Genomic DNA, 26,032 nt, shown 5'->3' with positions numbered 1-26,032 from the left:
TTCAGCTGCGCCCCAGGGAGGCAGCAGCGTCTCCAGGCGGTATGGCACTATTAGCTTTTCCCATCAAATCTTAATTGGTTCTTAATATCCAGGACTCGGTAAAATCAGTTCTGACTGACAAACCCCCCCCCCCATTTCACAGGCACGTATAAAAAGACTTTCCCAGCTGTGGTTTATCTAGGATTTAAAACGACCACGCATGTCACGGAGTAACGGTTGATCATTAGGACGCTTTATAGAGGACAGCAGTAAGGAACAGATGTACACAAAGTTTTAATTTTATTTTTCTCTGGTTGGAGACTCATCTTGTAACATGCATGCATTTCAAAACAGTAACAGTGTCTCAAACTGCTCCTAGCAAACAGACAAGCACAGAGGACTTAAAATTCCTATTTAAAAAACAGCAGTGAAAAAACCTAGAATGCTTTTTTTTTTTTCTCTCCTTAGTTTTAGATTAATTTATTCACATTTTTCAGTTGCACTGATTAGCCCTGCCCACCCTTGTGACCTGTGTAATACGCTCACTTGACACGACTCAATCCAGCTGCTTTCAGCGTTGTGCAGCTGAACAAAAGACCAGCACAACTTTTTGAGTGGTAAAACCAGAAACCACTAAAAATAACGACCAGCAGCTGCGTTCCCCGAGCTTTGCCATCACTATTACACGAGATACTAATTTCAAAGAGCAAGGACAATCGGTAGTGGCTAATACGGATACTGGAGAACGGCTCTGCAGAAGTAGGGGAAGTTGACAGGCAAACCTGAAATGGGGCGTTAAGACACGGACGGGGGAGAGGATGGCTGTTTTTATTTTTTTGGAGCTATTGTAAGGATGATCTGTCTCAGATCGGTTACGCGGTGTTGCAAACCAAGTTTAGGATGCGCACTGACTTCTGCAAGGTCCGTACCACCTGGAGGTTAAACACTCCGACCTCTGTGCAGCTTGAAGGGAGGCCTCTATAAAGACTGCATAGTAGTCACAGGACTGGGGGCGTTCGTCCGTCAAGGCTAAGCCACAACTCCTGCCAAACAACAGCTCGTAACTACAACACAACCTCGCCTGGTGCCTTCCTGGGCCAAGAGGCCAGTCCCCAGCTGATGTCCCCGCTGAAGGGAGCCGTGGCAGCACTCCAGAGGGGAAAGCAAGAGTTTCCGCCCAGAAAAGGAAATAAAGATTGAAATGTTTTAGTGTTCTTGCTGATTACGATAATCCAATTCAAAGCTAGGATTCTCAGAAGTGGGAGTACAGCCTCGTCTATGCAGGAAATCTGGAGTCACCTACTACCCCAGAAGTTCTCCCTGTGATGAAGTTTCACAATCACAGATTTTACAATTAAAACCAGGTCAAGCAGAGGCGTGTACGAGACCAGAGGGAAGGATCCCACCGCTCCTTGCTGTGAGAAGCGAACTCCTGCTGATGTTCTCACACAAAGCAAATGCCAGGCCCTCTCCCTAGCGCTGACACCCAGGGTGGGTGCTGCCCGGGACCTCCAGAACACGTGGTTCCTACTAAAGGGTCACCCAACGTGTTCTCGAGTGTTTTTTTATTGCACTATTGGAGCAGAACAGCACCTGAACCGTCACTCTGCACTCTGCCTTCCCTCTCCCCACTCTCATTTACACTGTAGGAGCTATTTCAACAGGCAAGATGTCAGTTCTCTACGTTCAAAGCAGTCTGTAGTTCTTAAAATGTTGCCAGATCAGGTGCGTGAACAGAAAGAGAGAGACCCTCAGTACAGGCAGGACCACAGACCCCGCAGCTGGCTGCTCACACAAACTCACCCTGCCTTCGGACACTGCTACGGTTTCTTTTCCAGCTGACAAAAGAACTGCACTGCGATTTCTTGAAAAATCCTGCACCCTGACCGGCATCTGAGCGCTCTGCCTACCTACTACAACTCTTTCAGCGGAGGGTGGTTTTCAGTCAAATGCACTTCAGTGTAAAGTGTTCCGCGGGGTACATGCTACAGACAGAAATATCTACATTCAGCGAACTAGAACTAAATTCACACCAGAAACAGACAACGAACTAGCACAAAGCAGTTGTAAAACCAGAATTGAAAGGGCTGGGTTTTCCTTTTAAATACTTTTGAGTTAAAAAAAAAAAGTGACCTAAAACAAGATTAAAAAAAAAAAGAAATCAAAACAACAAAAACGAAAGAAAAAGTCCCTTTTAAAAACAAATCAAATATTTGCAGCTTCACTTATTCTGGTAATAAAAATACTGTCTAGAAACAAAAAATTAGCATTTTTAACGTAATGCTACCTCTCAAAATGTAAACAATATACAAAATGCTTATGTTAAACAAAGTTACATACCTGGGTAATACATCATTAAGTGAGAAAATTGCATTTAATTACTTTAATACACACAGTATGGCAACTTGACAGAAGTGGCAGAATTGGGGAAGTGCTAAAGTGAATAGAGTTTATGGGGCTTATCATATCACTTGAGCCAGGGACAGCCAATTTAATTCTCCCAGGAGTTTGTTTGGAGTGGAATAAGAAATCACAACTAGTTAACTGCTCGTAAGCCCTTAGTATCATGGCTTTACTGTAGATCGCTGCAGGAACTAACTGCATTTTAATTTCGTCCCTGTTTATGAAATCCAGTGAATCAGACTGTTCCTCCTAGCTACGCAAGCGTCATTCTTCTACTTTCTTTGGGTTGTTTGTTTTGTAGTGTCTCATTGCAGGATGTCTGCAATTCACTCATTCCCTTCTCTCTTACTCCTCCCCCCCCTTTTCTCTTCTTTAAATACACGATTTAAAGATCAACAGTTTAAAAGGTACAAGCTAGTTTCCCAAAAGGAGAATGGCAAACTTACCAGGCCAAAGTTGCAGATTCAATGCAGAATTTTAAAACTGTCAAGAATAAAAAGCGATTGGTATTTAATTTCTAATTGATAGTAAACTTAAGTGCTTATTGTTTAAGAGAAAAGCAACCAATATAATGCCCACAAAACTAAGCTGACAATACCCTCTAAGTCCTCCCTTTTTTAACGTATTCTCATAGCTGCATTTGTTCTGTGGCTTTTCCAGCTACACACCTTAAGACACGAGACTCTTCAGCCTCCCAGACAACGGTGTGTTAGCCCCCACATCACACAAAATAGGGACTGGACGCCAGTGGCAGAAGAAATTTGTCCCGTATCAAAGGGAATGACCCACGAACGAATAAAAAGATTCATATCCCATTATGACCCCGAATATTAACTTTTGATTTCTTCAAGACTCTATTTACAGTGCACTCTTATGGGCTGAAACTTTTTAGCCCCCCTTTTGTCCCCTTCAAAGTTGAGACCTGTGGGATTCACATCGTGAATGTGGGTATGAACGTAAAAAAACCCCCTCAAGCCCACATTCTGAATCCAGACCAGAGCTAGCGTTAGTCGAGGGAAGTTACCAGGATGTGATGAGCACCAGTTATCTCTCAAAAGGACCAAATTCCACACAGCAAACTGTAGCACGCGTTACAGCACAGGACAGACATTCGAAACAGCGTATTCCCGAAACAAAGGCATATGTGAAAACAGTTTCAAGGCAGATAAGCAACATGTTTCAACTGCAAAAGGTTTGTTCAAAACGCTAAATCCTGCTTAAAAAGGAAAAAAAATAATTAAAAAAAGAACTGAAAGATCTGTAACTGTTGTGCAGCAGAGCTAACAAAACCCAAAGCAAGCCTGACAAGCTTGGCTGTGAAAAATATTACAAGCATTCTGGAGACAAAACAGGACGTTATTCAGTCACGCAAATCGGTTCCAATTCCTGGGGGGGGGCGGGGAATAATCTGGCGCAAGTGTTCAAACATTTCCACTCCTTGACTGTCGCTTAAGAGAGGGGTATGGAGCAGAGAAGAGTAAAAATCACAGCTCAAGTCCCGAGTCCTCTTGAGCAGTGGAACTTGCTCCATAGTCAGAGCTCCCAGCACTCCCCACTGGTAGCGAGTCCAATTCCTTCGTGTGCAAGTCACATTGCCATTTAAAAAAGAAACCAACTAACCAAAGAACCTCTGTCAGGAAACAAATTCAAGTACCTGTTGCAGATCGGGCAAGTAAGGAAGACTGAACATTAGCTAGATTAACACTGGCAGAACTGCGATGTTAAACTGTAATCTAAGAGACACGGCAATTCCTGACTGAGGTGCGACGGGGAAACGTTCCAGATAGTCAAATATTATCCCGAATCTACATAAAAAATGCCTTTTTTTTTTTTTTTCTTTTATGAAATCTTCATAGCTGGCCAATTTAAAGCACAATGGGTCCGAGCACATTATTATCTGAGGTTGTTCAATGCCTCTACTACTTCTCACACTGTTTTTTTTAGGTTCTAGGAGTTAACACCTTTTTAAGTGATCATCTTTGGTAGATGTTCATTTCCCTCGTCTTTCTTGTAAATCAAGTGCAGTTACAAAAAAATTTTTGTTACTTAAATTAACCAAAAAATATAAAGTGTCCCAGTCTGAATTTACCTAAAGTTCAGCGACTCCTTCTTATCAGAGTAATATTTTCCATCCTTGAAATGGTGAGCTATTTTCCTTCCAACTACTACCAAGAGGGAAATAAAAGGGCTTGTATGTCTTTCTGGTAAAGACAGTCCAATAATAAAAAAAAAATAAAAATAGTAGTAGTTTGTGGAATCAGGCACTGCTTCACTCCCACTGAATGTGATCTAGAGCGACCCCTTCTATACAGTGCCACATATCATATCCCTATGGGATTCTCTTGATCAGAGAGGAGAAAATGTCATTAGAAAGAGCAGTGCTGAAACAATGCACTTTTCTTGTTTTAAAAAGCCCTCAAATCTATGTCTGGGCACTTCTGTAACATAAAAACCCACTTTTCCACCTGGGTCAAGTGGACTGTTGGAGGGTGCACCTAGGATTAGTTTTCTCTGAAGTCACGCAGTGCCACACACTCACCCTTGCACGCACACACACGCACACACACACGCACACCCCACATGCTGCTACAGTGTCTGTTTCAGTGTCACAGGCTGCATTCTCTGTTTGGAAGTAGCCCCTCTTCTCTTCGTTTCTCGCTGAAGGCTGAAGGTGACTATGTCAGGATATTTGAGATAAATTCATTGAAGCGTTTAGAGTACTGCTCTGGATTCACGGTGGAGATCTCTGCCCCAGCCTGCAAGGCAGAGAGGAGAGAGAAGTCACAACACACTCCTCGCAGGGCAGACCCTGCAGCGCTGCAAAGGGTGGAGGAGGGAGGATGGCAGGGAGCGACCACGTCAGCACAGCCAGAGACCCGTAACAACTTGTGATTTCTAGGAAAAAACATCCAGAGAGGTCTAGAGAGATCCCCAAGGAAACCGATTTTAGCTCCAGCTGGACCTTCTGCAGACAACTAAGACAAAGCACTGGCTTTGTTCCCTCGTGGTTTAGAGGAGATTTGGAAGGAGCATGCAAAAACTCCACGTCCCGCTCGCTAACCTGGACCCTTTTCAAGTCCTTTTGGGAAGTTCAGGATTGCTGTCAGGGAACAGGACTGGCCCCAGGAAAGGGATAGGGTCGGGTGTCTCCCTGCAGCCAGTCCATTCCTGCTCTGTGAGGCTGTTTAGTGCCACAGCAGGGAAACGGAGCACCTCCCAAACTGGGACATAAATTCTTAAAGTCATCTCCAACCAGCCAGAGGGAAAGCCTTTCCAAGACAGTCTGAGGAGACTGTAAGTGAGGGAAGAGCTGTTCCTGGGCATGGATCACTGGAGAATTTCCATACTGGTAGAAAAATCAGTGTCAGGAGACATCACACATATGCATGCAGGCAAAGCAGAAGCCCCAAAGCCCATCCTCCCTGCGGGTGGCACGCTGCTTACCCCATGTTTCACTGTTTTGGCAGCATGTGCAGCTTTCTTCTTCGCATCATATGGCGTAAGAATGTCTATAATGGCCATGAAGTACACCTCCTTCCTGGGGGCACCTAGCAAGGCAAGAGAGTTGCTAGCACACCCTGAGCTGAGAGCAAAGCCCAGCTGCAGCCCCCTCCTCAAGAAATACATGGCAGGTCTGTTTTGATGCAACTGGCAGAGAAAGCGAGGCAGCTGGAGGCTGCAGGAGGGCAGAGAAGAACGACTGGAAACAGCACACCAGAGGCCCCCGCGCCCTCCGAACACGCCACTACTCTCCAAGCATCACTTCTAGGGTTCCACCTCACACCAACCGCAGCAAGGGACGGCAGAGCGAAGGGGGGACACTCGGCGGGGTCTCTCTCTCTCTCTCTCTGCGGACAGTCCTCCCACTCCACTTAGCCCAGCCAGACCACGGGACACCTCCTCTGCCCTCCACACCTTCTTCAGGGCAACATTCCGCAATACTCACTTTCGTGGCTTTTCATGGCGTAGACGTCGACAGAAGGATCAAACTCTCCAGGCCCGAAGAAGCGAGGGTAGTTGAGGAGGTTGCCCGGGCTGTCAGGGGGGGTGCCATAGGAGGAAATGGGGTTGCCTCCGAGACCATCGTTCTCACACTCCTCATCCTCTGCCCGATCCTCCACTTCCATCTCTTCCTGCTCTGCTCGGTCAACGTCGTGGATCCCAACCAGCAAGCTGTAGTCCATAATCTTCAGCTGAGCTAAAAACTGGGAGAAAGCGATGAGTGAGAAGAGCAGCATCCATGTGGGATCTGAAATCCTCAGTCCTACCCTGCCAGCATCTCCCTAAGAAAGGGCTGAAGCGAGAGCTAAACCCTTATTAGACTTCAGAGAATCGACACATAGGCTCACATGCCCACTGCCAACAGCATAACCCTGACTATTTTTCCTTGACTGATCCAGGAATGATTTGCTTTTCAGTCCCTGTGACAGAAGCCACAGTGAGGATCCAGCCACGGGAGACAAAAGTAAAAGCTGCCCCCCGGGAAACTCTACCTCCACGTCCCGCTTCAGCTTTTCAAGGAAGTTCTTTTTACTCTCTTCTCCAACGTGCAGCTTCTGACCCTCATTCAAAAAGTCGTTGTCCTTGAATGTTGGTAGATCCTTGGCCTGCAACAAAAACCCTGTGTCAAACTGTCCAACCTCCCCCCCCGCTTCTTGGGGGAGGGCTGTACCCAGATCCATGAGCAATATGGGGATTGCACAGAGACTCTCGTCAAGTGTGGGGCTGCATCAGGGCCGTTAGTGAAGTGGCTCGGCCTGTCCACTAAGTCTGAAAACGGCATCAGGCAGAGCACAGTATCTGCCAGCGAATCCACGTGCTGAGCTGCACCTACGGGGAAACTGAAGGGAGACACGGAGAGCAACTCAACTTTAAAGACTGCCGGGAAGGCATGCTGCAGGCTGAAAGCTTTGACAGTTGGGCTCCAGCCAGAGACAGTCCGACCAGCTCCCAGAATAGAAAAGAAATTCATTTTGTTGGCTTCTGACCTGGGGGGGGGGGAGCAAGGGGTGAAGGCTTGAAAAAAAAAAAATTAAAAAAAATGCTTCCCTCCCTAAAGACTCGAGGAAAAAATTAAAACCACTGCTTTTTGAGGAATCTGCTTGCAGCAGCCCCTGAAGACTCCTCAGGGATATGGAAGAACATACAACCCCTTTGTGCAATTGAAAATTAAATTATTTTGTTCTTAGAATGACATACGAGCATGTGGTAGCTTTATATAGCTCTAATATGAATGGTCTGAGACAAACTGCCTAAGCAGAAAAAGCTAGAGAATAAACAGCCAGCAAGCCGGAGACACTTGGGCACGATGAAGCCGTGCCTTGACGCCAGAGCATTCCGTGTAAATGGAAGTTCCTTGGCTCACGCCAGAGATCTAATTTTAGGGCAGGCTGCAGTAGACCTACTCCGCAGTCCCAAACCTGAAAATCCCAGGGGCAAAACACGTAGTACCATCAGTTCCTGCTGTGATTTCAACAGGGCTTTTCATGGCAGCGTCACAGCCAAAGTTTTGCAGGGGCAGGATTCTTAAGTCGCCAGTTCCCCTAACGGCACCAGGAACCAAACTGATGAACACGCTGAGAAGCACAAAGAATTTGAGAGGACCTGGTCCGGTTTATAAAAGCACCTGATGTGAAAGCTAACTGCTGATCTGACTCAGTTTGGTACTCGGGGAGTGCTATGGAGAAATCTTTCCATAAAGACACCCTGGCACTAATGAGGGTTTTGGTGCTTGTGGAATTGTCCCGCAGGAAGCTCCCCCCACTCCTGGTAGTGTCAACATAACAGAGCAGGAAGAGCGGGCACAGCCTGAAAGGTGGCACAAAATCAGGTTATCACTCAGGGCCCAATTAATATCCCCTGTTCAATACCCCTTTGGAAAAGGGAAGTCAGTTGGATCCCATCTGCTTCCAACCACCAGGAGGAAGGAAAGGCTGGCCAGGGATGGTCCATACCTTCTCTTTATCGCTTGCTTCCCTGGATACTGTTGAGCCCTGATAAAAGAATAAAGAAAAGAGCATTGCTGCATGATGTGTCATATTCCCAAAGAATTCACTGACACCACTTAATTCTTCCATACAGAAAAATAATGACAATATTTTTTCAATCAAAAGTGCTCAACCCTTTTTTCATGCTTGGGATAGACTTAGAGATCTTCCTGGTGTAGCGTAGGCCACTTGGGATGGGGGGATGGGAAAGCATTTGAGCCTCAAGAGAAGCTCTATCCAGAGCCCCCAAAACCTGATCCCTTGAACAAAACCCAAAACCCCAGGACCCTGTCAAGTAGCTGCTACAAAGTCCATCGCCCACCCTTCTGCAAAAGGAGCTCTGGGCTCCATGACTGTCCTCCAAACCCTCACCTTCAGGTCGTATTTCCGATGCACAGTCAGCCTGTGACTAAATACATTTCTGGTAACCACCATGTAGGTTTCCACTCCGTCCACCGTGAGCCGATACATGCCCAGGAACTGGGGCAGGAGGGTGTTCCCGTGACACTCCACTATGAACTGGAGGAGAGCGGGGAAAGGAAGGGCAGAGAAAGACGGTACTGTCACACAAAACTGTTCTCTGGCAGAACACAAGCTCAGCAAGAAGTTGATAGCGAAGCCTCCAGTTCCGGCCACCTGACACCGATGTGAAAGGAAAGGAGGCTTGCAAATGGCTTCTAGGGTCTCAAGAAAAGCAAGTTAGGGCATTGTAAGAATCCTCCAGCCCTGAGCAGAGACAGAACATCCCACTGTGTGTGCGTGTCCAGCCTGCTGTAAAAGGCCAAGCGCGCACGTCCTTGCTCAGTCTCAGCAGGGTGAGTGTTGTTGGCACTAGCTAACTTCACTTCTTGTGGTTACCTGAGTGATCTGAAAGTAAAGAGCAGATGGACTGGCAGATAATGTGGACCAGGGTAGAATGCTTCCAGCTGTCCCACTCTGCCCCCCTTTCCCTGCTGCATGTAACTGTCTCCTCCCTGGTCCCCCTGGAAAGTCTAACTCAAAGGACTGAATTAGGAACGTGTTTACAGATCTCAGGTACCAGCGATCCATAATTCATTGATGGAAGGAACAAGGTGAGCTGTGAAGGAGCTCAGCACCGTGAAGAAGCAGGCAGCTGTGCCATAATTGGCTCTCAGATGCTAAGGAACACTGTTTTCTTCTGTAAAAGTTATTTGCAAGTTCTGCTAGGTTGCGCTGTGAATCCAAGCTCCAGTTCCCCAGCAAATCACAAGATGCTCCCCAAGACATTTGCCACCTCCCCTCCCAGGGTTCCAGACTCACCGTACCTGATGGTACTTCTTTAAGATGTTGTGCATCTCTGCTACATCCTCGCTCGACACTGCCTTAATGACAAACCTCCTGTCGTAGGTGGTGAGGAACCGGGCACCACATCGGCCCTGGCTGTCGCTGTTCACTGGGGCGCTTCGCGTCACCGAGTTCTGAGGGAAGCAGAACAAAAAAGTGGGAAGGAGAAGCTGCCACCTCCTTGGACAAGAAAGAAAAGCAGTCCTAGAAAGAGTGGGTGACCAGGACCAGCGCCACAATCTGGCTCTGGAACAACAGACATCCCAGGGACTTTGTGGTCCACCTTGGTACCTGTGACAGTGTTCTGGCTTAGCTTCAGAGCACGCTTGCAAACACGCTCCGCTCGTGACTGTTGATAAACAAGCATCCTTGAGTGCTCAGCACTGCTGAGGTTAACCCAATTGTTTAGCAGTCCGGACATGGAGTTTAGAGCTTTCATCTGGGCCTTTTATTTGCTCACATGTTTTATTCCAACACCTGGCATGCATTTTTAAATATTTTTTTACTAAGGGGTTTTTAAAGAGGCAGTATACACAGGCCAAGACTTCTTAGCCTTTCCTCCTGGAAATTTAAGAACTGCCAGGGTATTTCCAGAACAAGATGAATGAAATGGCCTGCCGCCTTTTCATCAAAAAGCAGCCTGAACTAGCAAAAGTCTTTGTTTGGGAATTCTTTACAGGTCATCCTGAAACTCTCAGCCTCTGCTATTCTTAGAACAGGATGAAAAAGATTGTGAGTATAAATAGCTTGGTTGTTCTTCCGACAACCAGCAGCATCTGTCTTTATATCCCTGTCTCTACCCTTAGCAACGAAACATTGCACTTCTTTGCATATTTGCGGCACAACTGGAAAATCCCATGCAAACTACAGAGCAAATATCTACCACGTTCCCCAAGCCACAGCACGAGCTCTTTGTTCTGACACCTCTCCCCAGGTAGGGGCACTTGCTGTGAGCCTCGTCCCACTGTTAGAGCCACCGCTCTCCACACCTTCCAGACAAAGCCAAGCAGGTCACCGGTCTGCTGTTTGTTTCCTCCGTCACTTCTCAGCAAATGCCCTCCAACTCCACCAGCCCAGCCACCAGCGTTTGTTCAGGAGCCAGCAGGCTCTCACCAGCATTCCCTTGCCACTGGTGCAAGCAGATGCGGGGAGCTGAGACTTGTGCTCCGAAACGCAGTGGTACTGACACCTGGAGAGAGGTCTTTAGCTCAAGGTAGATGTATCTTGCAGGATAGCTCAGGGCTGGATGATGCATTTCATGATGCATTTTTTTAGCTGCTAGATACACCGGTCCCTCCTCCCCTCAGCTCTCTGAAGAGCAGACAGCAGAGGGAGTCTGCTCTTCTGCAGCCGCAGACATGCAGGCAAGCAGAGCCTGCTGCGAAAGAGGGATTTACCATGTCACGCTGCAAGTGAGCCGAGAGGCTTCCTTTCAGAATGAAGCATTTAAAGCTTTTAAAACTTTAATGAAGCAGGGGAAAAACTCTACTCCTGCCAACGGCTTTAGAAACCGTCAGGAAAATAAAGGCAAACAAAAAAAAAACCAACCAACCCTTGCTTCTCGCTGACATTTGCAAACGAGTCTGTGCTACACGGTTTAATCACTCCTCACCTCAAAACCACAGAGCTTTTCTTCTAGAGGAGATGGGAAGCAGAAATTGTGACCACATATGGACATAACTAAATTCACAGCCCTTAGGTTTACTTCGTTCCCTTCCTGTCACTCCCACCTCTTCCACAGTTCGGGTGTTATATTTAGCATTCTGGCTCAACTCCCACTCAAGCCATCACATTTTACCCACCTGAATTTAGCTCAATGGATGTTTTCTGCTTTCTGTTCTAGCCGGACACTTTTTTATGTCTTTTAAAGAGCCAAACTGCTCTACCCCAGAGATGGGAGAAGTAATCCTTCAGAACAACAGGTAAAGTGTAAATGATAAACCAGGTATTGAGAACCAACAAGACTGTGGATGCTTCTACATAAGTTACTTCACATCGTTCTCATAATTTCTTAAAAGAAACTGAGAAACAATTTTCTAAAAGATACTGCAGCGGATGGACTGGAAGACAAAAATAATTAGGAGCTAATGACTTCACTGCATGCAGGTATGGAGGAAGCCAGCACACAAATTCATTCCGTGGTACAGCCAGCCCCGGGGGCAGGGTGCTGCTGGCCAAGCAGTCTCCTCAAGAGCCACATGGCATGAGCTTCTGTCAACAGACCAGGAGGGAATGGTACTGCTCCTCCTGGCAAAACGCCATCGCTGCCTGGAGAACGGGCCTGACAGCAGGAAGGAAAAACCAAAATTAGTAATCTAACAGGCATGTGGCTCAAGAAAAGCATGGACTGAGCAGCCGTGTCCTGAAAATAAAAAGAGATCTTCCATCACAAGCAGGAGAGATCTGTGTGTGCAGCTCATGGCTCACAGGTAATTACGAGGCACTGAGCACACACAGGCACAAAGAACACCACCTGCCTCCTAACGCCGGGCTCAGCTCGCTCTGTCAGCAGATGGGCAGTCACCCAGACCAGGGCTGCGACAGGCAGCAGCCAGCACTTACTGTTCCTCCTGGGGATGGCCGGGCCCCCTTGCAGAAGAAAAGCAAAGACAACTGTCAGTTCTGCTTGATAAAAATGTCTCACTTTGAGCAAAGTCCCTCAGAGTGCTCAGCGCACCTGAGAAGAGGCAGGAGAGCAGGACGGGCCCGGCAGTCAGGAGACAGGCAACTGAAACACAGTTACACAAAGAAGCAAAAAGCCTCAAACACCGACCCCGGTATCCTCAGGGGTCACTCCTCGTCACAGCAGGGCCAGCATGCTCCCCCCTCGGTCTGGGAACAAGAGGCAGAGGATGGGATGCAGGTGCTACACATCTGCTCCTTGTCCCATATCACATGACACCAGAAACTGGATCAAGTAGATCCAGTGTCTCACCAGTGCAATGAGCCATGCAGCTGGAGTAAGAAAACAGATCTCTTCATTATAACCTTGAAACAGGGTGAGATCAGGCAATAATCTAGATATAATCAGGGAGAATTTTGACACGCTTGGGGAGGGAGTATACACAGATGTACGTGGACATGGGCACACACAAAGGCAATACCAGAAGGGAGCAGTTTGGTGGGATCAGTAGGAACAGCTCTGCTCCCATCTCCTCTCCCCACAACACAGGCAGTGGGGAGCACGGCCGGGCTCACACGCAAAGCAAAGAAGGGAGAGAGAGGAAGAAGCTTGCACCACTCACCCACGGCTCCAGCGCTACCGTGCCTCTCCGGGTAGTATCTCTCTAGTGAGTATTTTAGTTGAAGCCCTCGACCCGTCAGCGCTGGCCCATCGCCAGCCTTTATCAACTGCAGCGGAGTGCCAAAGATACTAGGTTTAATTACCTAACACTTGGCCCGCCAAAGGCCACGCAGCTATCAAAGCCACCCTCTTTTTCTGCACTGGCTTCCCCTCGTGCTTAGAGGTCTCTAAGCAGCCTGCTACTACACATCTCCTGCATGCACAGGAGTAAGAGCTGTGTGTGGAAGGGTGGGCCTGCTGCAGCAGCAGCAAGAGTTGCGACATCTCTCTTTCACTGGATTTAAGCCCAGCAGCACTAATACAAGAAAATGTCTCTCCTCTCCAAGGCAAGCCTGAGGCTCTGGCCTTAGGGAACACATCCCAAAGCAGCAGCCAGCTTGATAAACCCAATTCAACAGCACCAATGCTTGGCGCAAACACTGGCTTAAAGCAGCACCCGAATCTGTAAAAACACAACAGACTCATTTTCCTTGCAGATGTTCTGCACTAGATCATTGTTATCCTCCAGCTCCTGCCTGTCTGCAACCATCTGCTGCCTCTTATTTTATGCCTAGACTGTAAGCTCTCTGGAGCAGGAACTAACTTCTCATTCTGCAATTGCCCAGTGCTGGGTACAGCAAGATCTACTCCATTGCTGTGGGCCCTGAGGGTTACGGTAAAACCATTCAAGCCACGACTATAAATCCATAAAAACTGACCACACAAGAATGTTGGTATCATAGTTTCTCTGCCAGCTTGGTTATTCTGTCCTGGGGAAAGGCGTTAGGAGGACAGGGAGAGAAGAGACGGTACCTGGTAGTCTTGATCGTCAATCCCAAATCTTTCTCGGAGGTTTCGGAACACCAGTGGACAATACTCCTTAAATTTAAAGCGACTTGGCAAGTTTTCCCTAGGGCAAAGCAGAAAAGGTAATTCTCGTGCAATGATCCGCTTGTGAAATCAAACTCAATTCTTCTCCCACTTCACCGATAACCCCCCAGGATATACAAGCCCCCTCCTACCTGCAAGGGCCCTATTCTGCAAGTATTTACCCCCAGTGGGGTAGCTTGTTTCTCTCAATGCCTACAAAAGTCACCTGTTCATAGAAATGCTTGCAGGATCCAGCTTTTGACTAATAGGCTCTCTGGATAAGGATGTCTGTCTTGCAGAACAATCTCCTCTGTCACAAGCACAGATCTGACAGAATAATTTCTCTCTTTCCTCCTCCTTTGTTGCTTTGTTCTGTTCAGTAACACAGCTGCCCCCTGCAACACACTGTTACTGTTTTAAGATGAAAAGCTGGAGGAAGGGGGGGGGGGGGGGGGGGGGGGGCTCTGATTTCAGATCAGATCAGATCACTCGTGCGTCAAAAGAAAGGTCAACACACCACAAACCATTTCACCCAGAACGCAAAGGAGAGAGGGTGAATCAGCTCCAGTCTGGCATGTTCCAGACCCACGCGTTACAGAGCGAGCTTTGGTGCCAGGCCTCGGCAGAGCACAGCACAGTGGACAACAGACAACGGTCCCTGTCGCTGAGGGATGCTGCATCTACTCAGTGGACAACAGACAACGGTCCCCGTTGCTGAGGGATGCTGCATCTACTCCCTGCCACAGCTCTTATCCTACCCAGTGGGAAGAAGCAGAGAGGATGGTCCCGCTTGGACTCAGTGGGAGATTTTGTCAGCTCATTCTCAATGAGAATCCTTTGCACCAATACGTGGGAAACTAAAATCTATGTAGGAGAAGAGGGAAGAGCAGATACTGCAAATTGTAAGTGCCAGAGAAGACAAACTTTTGAATCACACTCCCACTCTCAAAAAGCTGATCCCTGTGAAACTTAGTGAAAACGAAGCATTAATCAGGGAGCACCGCAGACCTGCACACACGCAGAGACAGGGCGGAGAACACGGCTCCGAGCATCAGTCACAACTGTGGCTTTAAACCAGCTTCCAAAAATTGATCTTTTGAGAAAAGAGGGTAACTCCATACAAACCCCATGGGCCAGGGGTATAATGCAGCTTCACAGCTGCCTCCTGTGAACAGGCAAAGGGACAAGGAACCTGGCAGGTCACGGAGAGCAAGCTCCTGCCCTCTCCTCCACGGTTCTGGGCTTTGGGTTCTGCTGGTCAGGACAGGACAGGACACGCAGGCAAGCCACAGCAGCAGTCAAGACACAGTCCTGCATCAATTCTGTGCATAACCAAGATGTGCAGCGAACTCTGGCCCTAGGGCTTTGGACAAGTTTTACTTTGTGAACTCTAAAATATTGTCATCTACCCAGCCCAGCGAATATCTATGTGTAACTAGCTTTGTAGCAGTGCCACTTCCGAGCCTGGCCTTACCAGACCTCTCATCACTCAAAGGATATAAACCAAAGCACAAAACAGCATCTCAGGGACAGACTGACCCCTCACCGTGTCCTGTTGAGTGGTCTGGGCAGGGCACAGACTCGGGGCATGTGTCCAACCATACCAGATCCTCTTGGCATTACAACAGGAAACAAACCAAAAGGCCTTCCCCACACCAGTCCCCCCCCCCAGCAAAGAGCTCAGAGACAGAGCTCTCTCGACAGAGACAAACAACTTGGGAAGCAACTACTTACTTGTTGAATAGATGATTGTCCACCTTAATCTTACTGTAGGCTTTAAAATCGTCGGGCATTAACATGACAGGGACGGGTACATTGCTGAGTTCATTGATCTAAAAGAGAAAGGAAACAGAGACTCAAACCCCAAGCACCACTGCCCTGCAGTTACCGTCAATGGACTTAGGGGATGCCAAATACCCCAGCAGCTGTTTTCGAAGCAATATAACCCATCAGACTTCCAGAGCAACTTGTGCTGAAGCAACCTGGAGAATGCTGTGGTTACAAGCCACAGAAGTATCTCGTTCAGTCATGTGGTGAGTACTCCTGAGCCAGCCTCGGCTCTTTCATCTGCTCACCTTCCACTGATCCTCCAAGACACAGCTTAGAATCGAGACAAACCTAAGACTGAGAAATAGCAGATGTTACGTTTTAAGGAAATCACCTTTGCCTTTATTTAAGAAATGTTGCATCAGCCAATTTCTCAACTAGTTGTCACTGCTACAAATCATGGATGACCAAAGACTTCAACGTGGCCACCCAGAACAGACTCTGGGTAGCTTTGGTGCAGCACAGCACAGCTCCCTTGTAGATGCTGTTTCCATGCTCGCTGTCTCTTGTTGCTCTTATCCCACCTTCTCTAAAGGGATGAGTCACCCCACTAGATTGTTTTTGCTCCTTAGTCATGTGTGGCAGCCACAGGAATACAGGGAAGCAAAAGAATGAACGTTCAGCTACTATTGAACAGACAGGCTCATGCTACAGCACCCAGCAGCAAAAGCAGCAACATTAAAAAAAAAAAAAAAAAGTTAAAAAACCCCCTAGCTCTGGACTGTATCTGGCAACCCTGCTCCAGACAAGCCCGCACACCGACAAGGCTGTGCCAGCATTCAAGAGCAGGTCAAGAGGCAGCACGTTTCTGAGCTGCCTTTTCCGAGGACGGCCCCAGTGTCATTCATTCACACGGACTTCACTGGAATCACACAGTAAGTCCCACCACATTGAACTGCTATTAACACGCTGGATTGAGGAAGCAATTTCATTACAACTCCATTCCCACAATTACAGTGCCAAGCAGGTAATGCTGGAGAGAAGCAGACAACACTGACAACAGCGGGGTTTGGCTGGGAGTCAGGCCTGGGGTCTGTTCCCAACACCAAAATCTTCGGCAGGTCAAGTGACTTCCAGCACACTTGGAAAGCACGCAGCATTTCCCTGCTGACTGGGAGCAGGGTCTGAGCCGCCAGCCTAAGGAAACGGACTCCAGCTCTGGGATTCCTTGCATGTAACAGGACACACAATCCTGGCCAAAGAGCTGCTGCCACATCTCCGAGGAGGAGGCAGAGATGAAAGGAGGCATGAGGGAGCCATTCTGCAGCAGGATGTGTGGCACAGTTCAGCTCTGCAATGACCATGGAGGTCCTAGCCCTGGAGACATGCAGCGAGCTGTCTAATTATATGAGCAAGCCTTTGATGAGGTAGGTATTTTTCACATCCTTTCTCCATCATTACCAATGAAAAAACAGATCAGATTTAACAAATGTCAGACTGGCAAGAGAGACACATACACGCTGCAAAGAGAAAGAGATGACTATTTTCAGAGACAGCCAACCCACACAACAGACAAGTGGAAAGTAAACCGGCCACCGCTCCATTAAGAGCAGAGATGGTGCTCTTTAAAGCCCTGGCCTGTATTTACCTTATAGCAGCACCAAGGAGCATTAAGCACTCCCATAAAGTGCTCTGGGATATATGGAGAACGCTGGGCAGATGAATGAATAACTAATGTCCTACGCCTCCCATCACTGGTAATCACCATGGAGCCAATACCCCCGGCTCAAGCCAAAGGCTCTATCCTGCTCCTCGAGCCGCAGCCAGAAGAGAGGAAAGGTGAGGAAGGGATCTCCCAGATCCTGGTGCCCTGTATCAGAGAGCCCCATGCAGTGATTTCCCCTCCGGGTGCAGGGGGGAAGAGAAAACAGCTAATTCCGTATCAAGAAAGAGGCGCTGCCTCGAGCCACTAATTATTGCTGTCTAACAGGAGGGGAAGCCCGACAGCACAGCTCCTTAGACACGCCTGTTCTCAGCCCTCTTCTCGGCAGTGGGTAAGGCACAAACAAGCTATTATCAGCTTGTTCCAGAGCGGAGGAAGGGTGCTGACGGCTGAGAGGGAACAGCGATGTGGAGATTGTCTCCTCCCTGCCAGAAATTCAGACACAAATGTTAGCAAAGTGAGATGTCAAGCCGTCTCTGGATGTCCTCGTTTCTGCCAAAGCAGAAACCTCAAAGCAAATGTTGTACCTGTTGCAACTCTCCTGACTGGCAGAAATGGTGCGCAAGGATACCTCGTCTCATTTAAAAGATGCCCTGACTCTTCCCAAGATACAACAGCCTGACAACAGCCAAAAAAATCTCCCCTGCCGAAGCAGCTGCGCACAGCAGAGCTTTCTGGATGCTTCGGGATTCCGGCTCTAGAGGAGACGGGGAGAAGGAAGGGGTTCATGCTGGGGACTGCTGAAGAGCTGAACTGGCCATTTCTAGCCCCAGCACTGCCAGCCTGCCCTCCACTGCACAAGGCAGCTCTTGGTCTGATGGCCACTAGGTCTCCGCTCCTGACACCAGTCTGAAAGCAAATTAGGGTTTTTTTTGTTGTTGAGGGTTGTTTTTTTCCCCCCATCTGTTTTTCAAGCAATAGGGACGTGCGCTGTGTGCTCCTACAGCAACTCCCGTGCTTGATGCTCTCCTCAGGATGCCAAAGGGAGAGGAATGAAAAGCCCCCACACTTAGAAAAGGGATATCCCAAACCCTCCCTTCTCCGAGTGCAATCCTCAGCATCCAGTTCCCCTTCCTGAGGCTTATCGGGCCAGCTCCGGCGGCATGGTGCCAAGGGAGAGATTAGGAGACCTTGCCCAAATGAAAGCAGTGGCCAGCACTGCTCTACAGGGATCCTCTCCTGTGCTTATCATGGTGGAATCTGAGCAGCCTCCGAGAGCAACGTGACTAACGCCTGGCACATGTTTGCTCTCTCGCCTTCTCCCCAGGGAGAGGCGTGTAGCAGGAGATATATATATAGCAGAGTGTGTGTGTGTCTCTGTATTTATGCTACAGAAGGCAAGGTCGCAGCAAGGTGCATAGCGATGAGGTGCCCAGCAGCCCCTGGCTCCCGGGGAGCCCATTCCCACGGATCTGACCCGCCTGTCTCCCACAGAAAGATGTCAACCAGCTGTAGAAAGCTGGCCCGTACCAGGACCTTTGGAGATTCCTGGGGCTGGCCGCAGGGACTTGGTTCTTTGTTGGGGAAGAGGCAGCTGCAGGGAGCAGAGGTGCAGCAGCAGCAGCCAGCACCGCAGCCACACACCTCAGCCCCCCGGCGCAGGGGTCACGGGCTACTTTGAGAAGCACAGCAACTGCGGAGGGAGGTCCGTGCTGCACAGCAGCCTGCGCCTGGGGTATTTCCATACCTCCACTACAAAGGTCCCCAAAGTGGAAAAAGTGAAGACTGGCTAATTTAGAGTGCAAGCTCTTCAGACCAGGGATCTGTCTCCAGACCCAGCAGGATGCTGCTTTTCTGTAAGGCATCCAGCTTTTTAGATCTAATCTGCCTTTGAATCCTCTTGGAAATAAGCCTCTGGTTTTGCACAGTACTCTTATGCCAGGAGTTTTCTATTCCCCCACTGGGTAGAAAGCACAGACAACCTGACAGGGACCGGTCCGGGCTCAAAGCACCATTAAGAAGCGCATTTTGCCACTGCCACCTGCATCTTGCAGAAAGACACAAGACGCTAGCCCTGCCCCTCCCCAGGTCAGAGCCAGCGTGAATGGCACATGCCCGACAGCCTCACAAAAGGCTCAGCCACTCACCAGGCTCAGAGGCTCTCAGTGGAGCTCAGAGGATTTAAAACCAAGACACATTTTAGACAAACCCATTGACTTCACAAGGCAACAGCAGGGGCCCTAAGAAAGGGATGCTTCACATTTCTCTGCTGGTTTCACCGTATTCTGAGAACAAAGGAGCAATTTCCCAAGCAAGGCAAGCAGCCCGGTGTGTCTGGAGGTCACCTCAGCAAGGAGAGAGGAAGGGCAGCAGATCACCTGGTGTGTCACACCAGCCACCATCCCAGCCAGAGCCGCAGAGGGCAAGGCAGCCAGATGCCACTGAAGGAGAGACCGGGGCTTGGGGCAACAGCAGTAGGTGAGGGAGGGAAGACCCTCACCTCTCCAAAGCCGCAGCTGCCACCCTCCTCTTCCATTTGCCCAGCACCCAGAGGAGCAGCCAGCTCAGCTCTTGTGTTTCTCCAGCTCGCCAGCCAGCAGCTCCCCCTTTCTCCTCGCAGGAGTGGCCAAGCCCTTCATCCTCAGTCAGCAAAATTCATTTTTGCCTACGCTGCTGAGAAGTCTACAGCCACCCCTGGCCTTTTAGGGCTGGAAAAATACCACCTCCCCTCTGCCTGTTAAGCTTTTATTTCCTGGTCACTTACTTGAATTCTTGAGCAACACCAGTCAGTACAGTTCTGGGTTTATCTGTAGTTGATAATTTGTCTTCCTCACCAAAGCCAATTCCTTTTTCAATAAGAGACACATCAATATTCTGTGTCATTCAGGGACAGCTGTTAGAACGAATGGGCCAGGCATAATTTTGTTTCAAAACCTGACTGTAGCCTCAAAGTGGCAATTACCATTAGTAAATTGATGGGAAAATGCAATTTGTTTACTAACAAGATCCAGATGATGGAGTGTGTGAGTCTCCTCTCTAGGATTCTTTACAACAGGAATTTGCTCAGGAAAATAAAAATACTTTGTCCCTCTCAAAGCCTTTCAATCAGGCATCGCAAAGTACTTTGTAAGCGTTACTTAAACTTCATAGTACTCTGGGGAAGTAGGCAAAAGAAACACATAGCAAAATCATCTTAACTAGCATGGAGACAAACCCACATCTGCAGCAGAACTTTGCTGCTGCTTAACACAATAGAGCAACCGGGCAACGGTTTGAGAAAAAAATACCGTTTTCCATGAATTAGAGCATGATTAATCAGTATCCAAGCTAACCAAACCCCCCATGCAATGCTCTGGAAGCATGAATCTTGTAGTCAATAATTTCTATCAGCACTCTGGGGACACCAGCATGCTTTAAGAGGGGAAAAAAGCATCCCCTAGTGACAGCAAACCCACCTCTTCCCAAACAAAGTACTTGGAAACCTGCTGGGAAGGACTCCCGTGTCCTGACAGAGCTGCAGCACAACGCTGCGTCACTGGCAGAGGAATCAGTCAGCACTACCCTGCTGCCCCGCCAGCACAGGCCCGTCACCCATCGCATCAGCACGGCCCCAGGACCACTGCAAAGCATCCATCCTCCCGGTCCACTCGCAGGTAGACAAAGCTATTGCTTCCCCCGGTTCTAAGGTCAGCTGAGGAATGGAAAGGTTAAACGACCTACCCATGGCCACATGAGTCAGTGGCAGAGCAAGCAACTGAGCCCCATTCTCCTCGCTGAACTACCCACGAAAACCTTTTCTCTCCACTCCCCAAGAAGCAAAAGGGCTCCTGGAATCCCTATTTTAACAGGAGGTCCTGGGAGAAGAAGGTTCAGAGCCACTGGCCTCGATCATTAACATGGGCTATCATCGCCATCACCATATGCTGCACTCTCCAGAGGTCAATTAGAGCCACAGCAGACAGCAAGTGTTGGAAAGGACAAATACATGCTGTTTACCCTGTGCCAGTACCAATTTATAGGACTTCAACATTTGATATGTGGCAGATGCTGCTCTGGCTAGAATTAACATGGCAACACCAAAAACAACACTGCAGAGAAGGGAGAAGCGTGCTGCAAATCCCAATTTTGCTATTTCAGTTGAATGCTAAATAGCTGTGTTTTGTACTGGCTGGCACCACTCCTAAAGGTCCTAGGAGATCGGCTGGTGCTTCAGCCAGGAATCGGAGCCTCTGGAGCGCAGGAGGCTGCCTCGGGCGAGATCCACACAGCCAACAGAAGAGATCTACCCATTTCCACAAAAACGGGATTTGTTTATGCCTACCCTCTGCTCCTGCCAACATACACAGAGCTCCAGGGGTTGTTTCCAGTCGATGAACCGCCACCTAGAGAAGCATCATCATGGTCCATATGAACTCAACTGTTCATTTAATGAGCGGATACAAGAGTCACCTCTCCAACAACCCCCGAACTCACTGGGATCCCAGGGCCTTGTATAATCAGCACCGTACAACCGTTTCTATGGTTTCCAGAGCATCATACAACACTGCTGTGTTCATCTTGCTGTTCAGTGCGAGATGGCTTCTCCCTTCCAGAACCATCACAACTTTTCCTCCGCTGCTGGCGAGCTCCCATGCACACGCGTCCAGCCAGGGTGTGGAGAACGTGCATGGAGCAACACGCGCATAACCAACACCAAGGAGCTGCATCTCCTCTTCCAATGCCATGACAACAGCAGTCGCAAGCAAAGCTTCCCCGGGAACCATCTCCACATTTGCTGAATTTTACAGTGCTTTATAGAAAACTCATAAAGCAAGGATGAGTCTCTCAAGCCTCTGAGACTCCACCTTTTTCTCCTATCTGCATGAGTTCTCCCCTCCCCTCCATGGTTTTCTAGTTCAAAATTTAGCTGTCAGACTAATACCACCCACGTTTGGCCCTGCTTACACCAGCCACAGCCCAATCCCGATTCACGTGGTTTAAATGCTGGCTGGGGACCACCAGGACAGCCAAGACCCAGCTCGCTGTTTAAACAGAAATGCTCAGTACTGTGTTCCAGAAACCAGTTCCTGTTCTTGGTGTGCTAACATCATTGCTCCTGATCCTCTCCAGACCCATCACTGCCTGTATTCACACCAGCTGCTAACAAGCTTGTTTAAATACAAGGCAGGGCCAAACTGTTGCCAGACTCAGTTAATGGACCCAAGGGAATTTCTTCAGTCAACAGAAATGGTGGATTGCATAAAATGGTTGTTTGTTTGATTTGTCCATGAAAAAGTTCATCTCGAATGCAAGTATTTTTGATAGAATCTTCCTGGCACAACCTTGTGGCTGTGCTGATAGCTGTTTTCTCCTCTTACTACTGTAGGGATCCCAAGGCAGGGCTCCACAGATACAGCCAAGAGATTCACCCCTCCTTTTATTAATACTGGTCCAGGAGCAAAATATTAAACACACCACCCACCCCACGCCAAGATTTCCAATGAAGTTCAAAGGCACTCCCGAAAAGTATTTCTAAACTGTCCAGAACCATCTGCTGGAAGCACGTAAGCAACTCTGCTTCCCACATAACCAGGGCACCAACATCATCTCCCAAACGCAGACCAGGATGAGCAGCTGCTCACGTGCTGAGTGAACAAAGCCACCGCAGCTCACAGCCTGCTCTGCAGCACAGTCACACCAGCCACCAACCCTTTAGGCACTCACAAGGCTCACCCAAATGCAGAGTGAGAGCGGTGGCAGAGGGGAAAACAGGCTCGCAGGAATTTGTTGGGAAACCCTGGATGCGTGTCCAAGGATGAGGAGATCATAGCTGAAATTTTCTAACCCTCTTCCCTGCCCTCCAGATATGGTCCTCCTTTCTGGCACCAATTTCTTCATAACGTGCATCCAAGATAATCTCGTTACTAGCTTAGCGTTCATACAGAACTACCAGCTTCCCTTCTCCCCTTTGCCTAAGTATTTCACAGCCAAGTGCCCCAGAAGTTACATTGTCCTCATCCAGTGCCTAAAAAAGTTGCCAGATTCATCCTACCCAGACAGCTACAAAAAAAAAAAAAAAAAAAGAAAAAAATTGCCACCAAGTAACAACTGTCCCTAAGAAGCCCCAAATGAAATTCAGAATAATCCCACCAATTTCCATTTCTTCAGGGCTCCTAATAGCACCACTGATCAAAGCCTGATTAAATTCATTATCCTGCTTCCTGGGCAAGGCTCTGAGCAGCAAGCACTTGGAACATCCTTTGACTCAGAAAGACAGCGCTGTGTTGAACTACATTTGGAAGCTTTCACTCCATCATCAGAGAAGCTAGAAATGCAATTCTAATTTATTTTGTTGGTTGTGTGCTATTTGTTTCTGCAAGATTTAAGGCTAAATCCCTTTCACTCTCTAGGAAACATCGACTAATCCACTGGAGAAAGAGGTGCCTTTGAGCCCTAAAAGCGTATTCATTTCTGAAGGGATGAGGTTTCTGAATTCTTTGACCACCTGAATATTCCATGGTAAAATCAATCCTCCTTTCCAGCACAAGATTTGTGCCTGCCATCACAGATGAGGGAGAAGTTTCCAGAGAAAAAAAATAAAGACGGATGGATTAAAGAGCTGAGCCACCAGACGTTTCCAACGGACCCTCTCCCAGCTCCCTCCCAAGACCTGTACCAACCACTACCCAGAGAAACTGAGGCAGAGTCCAGGAGACACACATGGCCAGAGTTCTGCTAGCTGAAGCCTAAAGTCACACCGAGACAAGGCTGGGCAGATGGGGCCAAAAAGACCCTTTTGTATTTTGGGATGGAGATAAGAGACACATGTGATTGTTCTCATACAGCCAGCTGAGGAGGATTGTCACCACGCATGTGGGACCTCGTGGTCATCACACGTGGGAGTCCCCTTGCTGTAACAGGGCCATAGGGGCTGCCCCAGAGAGAAAACCAGGGGCTGCGACAGGGGACAGCGCCGTGGGTGTCAAATGGGTGTCCTTGGGGTCCCTGGTGCCAGAGAGGGGGGGTGCCAGGGCAGCAGCACCCTACACCAAGGGGACACAAACTGAAAGGGTATTGCTCCCCCTCCCTGGTCCGGGGTGAGGCGGGGGGGGGGAGGCGTTGGGGAAGAAGTGTTGGAAAGGGTGGTGGGGGAGAGGACACAGGGTGGGTGTGAGGGGGCAGGCTGCTCTGGCAAAGCCGTGTCTAGCAGCAGAGAAACCTAACGCCACCCCAGGCGTGAGGAAGGCGATGTGTGAGGGGGACACCCTGACCTGGGAGGGGACCCAAACTGCCTGGGGATGAGGATGCTGTGGGGAAGGAGTCCCAAACCCGGGAGAGAGGCACCCCCAGGGCCAGGGGCAGCCTCCTCACGGGGCGGGCATCCCCCAGGCCAGCAGGATGCGGGGTCCTGGCCCAGCGGTGGGTGCCAGGGAGTGGGGATCCAAGGGAAGGACCAGGATTAGGGATGGGATGCCAGGGGGGAGGGAAGGCTGCGATTTAGGGGGAAAGCGGGTTTGGGGGAGTGAGCCCGATCCAGGGGGCGAGGGTGGGAAAAGGGCCCTGCCTGAGGGAGAGGGGGGAGGGCCCGATCCGGGGGGGCGAGGGCGGCAAAAGGCCCTGCCTGAGAGAGAGGGGGGGTAGGGCCCGATCCGCGGGGCGAGGGCGCTGGTCTGAGGGGGAAAGCCCAGGATGAAGGGGATGAAGGCCCCGTCCCGAGGGGCTGGGGAGGGCCCGGGCCGGGGGGCGGCGGGGGGGGGGGGGATCCCGCGGCTGAGGGGGCGAGGAGGGCCCGCTGCGGGCCGCGCTCACCGTGTGGTTGGCCCCCCACATGAGGACGCTGAGCAGCGGCTCCGAGGCCCGGAACAGCTTCACCTTCTGGCACACGAAGTGTTTCTTCTTGGTTTTAGTCTTGCTGGCGCTAAGGGCCGAGCCCAGCGCCGCCCCGACGCCCCCCGCCGACGAGCCCCCCGCGCAGTTCGAGGCCATGGCGGAGCCGGACCGGCAGCGGCACCGGGAGCCGGACCGAACCCCCTCCCGCGGGTTCCCCCCTACCAGCGCCTCCGCATGGTTCCGCCCGGCCAGGCACACGCCCCCCCCTCCCGCAGTGGTACCGCCCGCCCCTGTCAGCCCCTGCCCGTTGGTCCGGCTCGGCCCGTTAGCTTCTCCCTCGCCGTCCCCCCGCCGCTGCCGCAGTGGTTCTGTCCCCGCCTCCCCCTGCCCGCCCCCCCCCCCGCCCCCGCGGTGGTTCGCTCCACCGCTGAGGAGGAGCCGCCACGGCCGGCCGAGCCCGCTCCGGCCCCGCTCTGAGGAGGCGCCAAGATGGCGGAGGGCTGAGGAGGTGGGGAGCGGGAGGTACCATGTCCCCGCCGAGGAGGGGGAACCCCGGCTGCTAAGGAGTGGGAGCGCGGCGCTGCCCGCTGGCTCCCGCCGGCTCGGCGTGCGGTAGGAACGGGAAGAACCGCAGCACGGCTTGGGCTGAGAGAGGGAACCGCGGGCAGGGCTGGGCGGAGGGAGAGGGAGGGGAAAGAAAGCCTCCTTCCTTCCTCCTCTTCCCGGAGATGGTCTCGCCCAGTTGGCGTGACGTACCCGCCCAGACCACGCCCCGCTGCCAGCGGGCCAATAAGCAGCGAGGCGCCTGGAATTATGAATGGGCTGCTCCGCACGTCACAGGCCGCCGTTTAAAGGGCGAGGAAAGGGGCCGGGGCTGCGCGGGGAGCGGGGCCGAGCCCGCCGGTACCGGGGCCGCGAGAACCCCGCCAAGGGGCAGCCACCGCCTCCCAGGCCCTCACACACCCG

General features: G+C 50.1%; 1 protein-coding gene across 4 annotated transcripts; it reads right to left on the bottom strand.

Annotated features, from left to right (window-relative positions):
* Positions 1–262: 262 nt before the first annotated feature.
* On the bottom strand, positions 263–25,314 carry PIP4K2B (phosphatidylinositol-5-phosphate 4-kinase type 2 beta). 4 transcript variants are annotated; one of them, XR_008729974.1, is made up of 11 exons: positions 25,046–25,314; positions 15,562–15,659; positions 13,771–13,867; positions 9,656–9,808; positions 8,742–8,888; positions 8,337–8,375; positions 6,876–6,989; positions 6,329–6,587; positions 5,827–5,930; positions 2,829–5,138; positions 263–1,964 (listed from the first exon to the last, which is right to left on the bottom strand). XR_008729974.1 is itself a non-coding variant. In XM_055697388.1 (11 exons), the coding sequence occupies exons 3-11, from the start codon at positions 15,624–15,626 to the stop codon at positions 5,058–5,060; spliced, it is 1,059 nt and encodes a 352-aa protein (XP_055553363.1). In that variant the 5' UTR covers positions 15,627–15,659; positions 15,903–15,951; positions 25,046–25,171; the 3' UTR covers positions 263–5,057. The 4 variants fall into 4 exon arrangements, 3 of the variants coding, with proteins under 3 accessions (XP_055553363.1, XP_055553361.1, XP_005440127.2); XM_055697388.1 differs by adding an exon at positions 15,903–15,951 and having other exon boundaries at positions 263–5,138; positions 25,046–25,171; XM_055697386.1 differs by having other exon boundaries at positions 263–5,138.
* Between the last annotated feature and the right edge of the window lie 718 nt (positions 25,315–26,032).

This window comes from Falco cherrug, chromosome 20 (genome assembly GCF_023634085.1).
Source record: "Falco cherrug isolate bFalChe1 chromosome 20, bFalChe1.pri, whole genome shotgun sequence".
NCBI lineage: Eukaryota > Metazoa > Chordata > Aves > Falconiformes > Falconidae > Falco > Falco cherrug.
This window is presented reverse-complemented; position numbering and strand designations above follow the sequence as displayed.

Bases quoted from the DNA above. Each gene is read 5' to 3' on its own strand.
- PIP4K2B (XM_055697386.1), bottom strand. From the start codon at position 25,222: ATGGCCTCGAACTGCGCGGGGGGCTCGTCGGCGGGGGGCGTCGGGGCG. The intron at 15,660-25,045 runs GTGAGCGCGGCC...TTTCTCTTTTAG, and splicing joins TGTGGGGGGCCAACCACACG to ATCAATGAACTCAGCAATGT. The intron at 5,931-6,328 runs GTGAGTATTGCG...TTGCCTTGCTAG, and splicing joins CGCCATGAAAAGCCACGAAA to GTGCCCCCAGGAAGGAGGTG.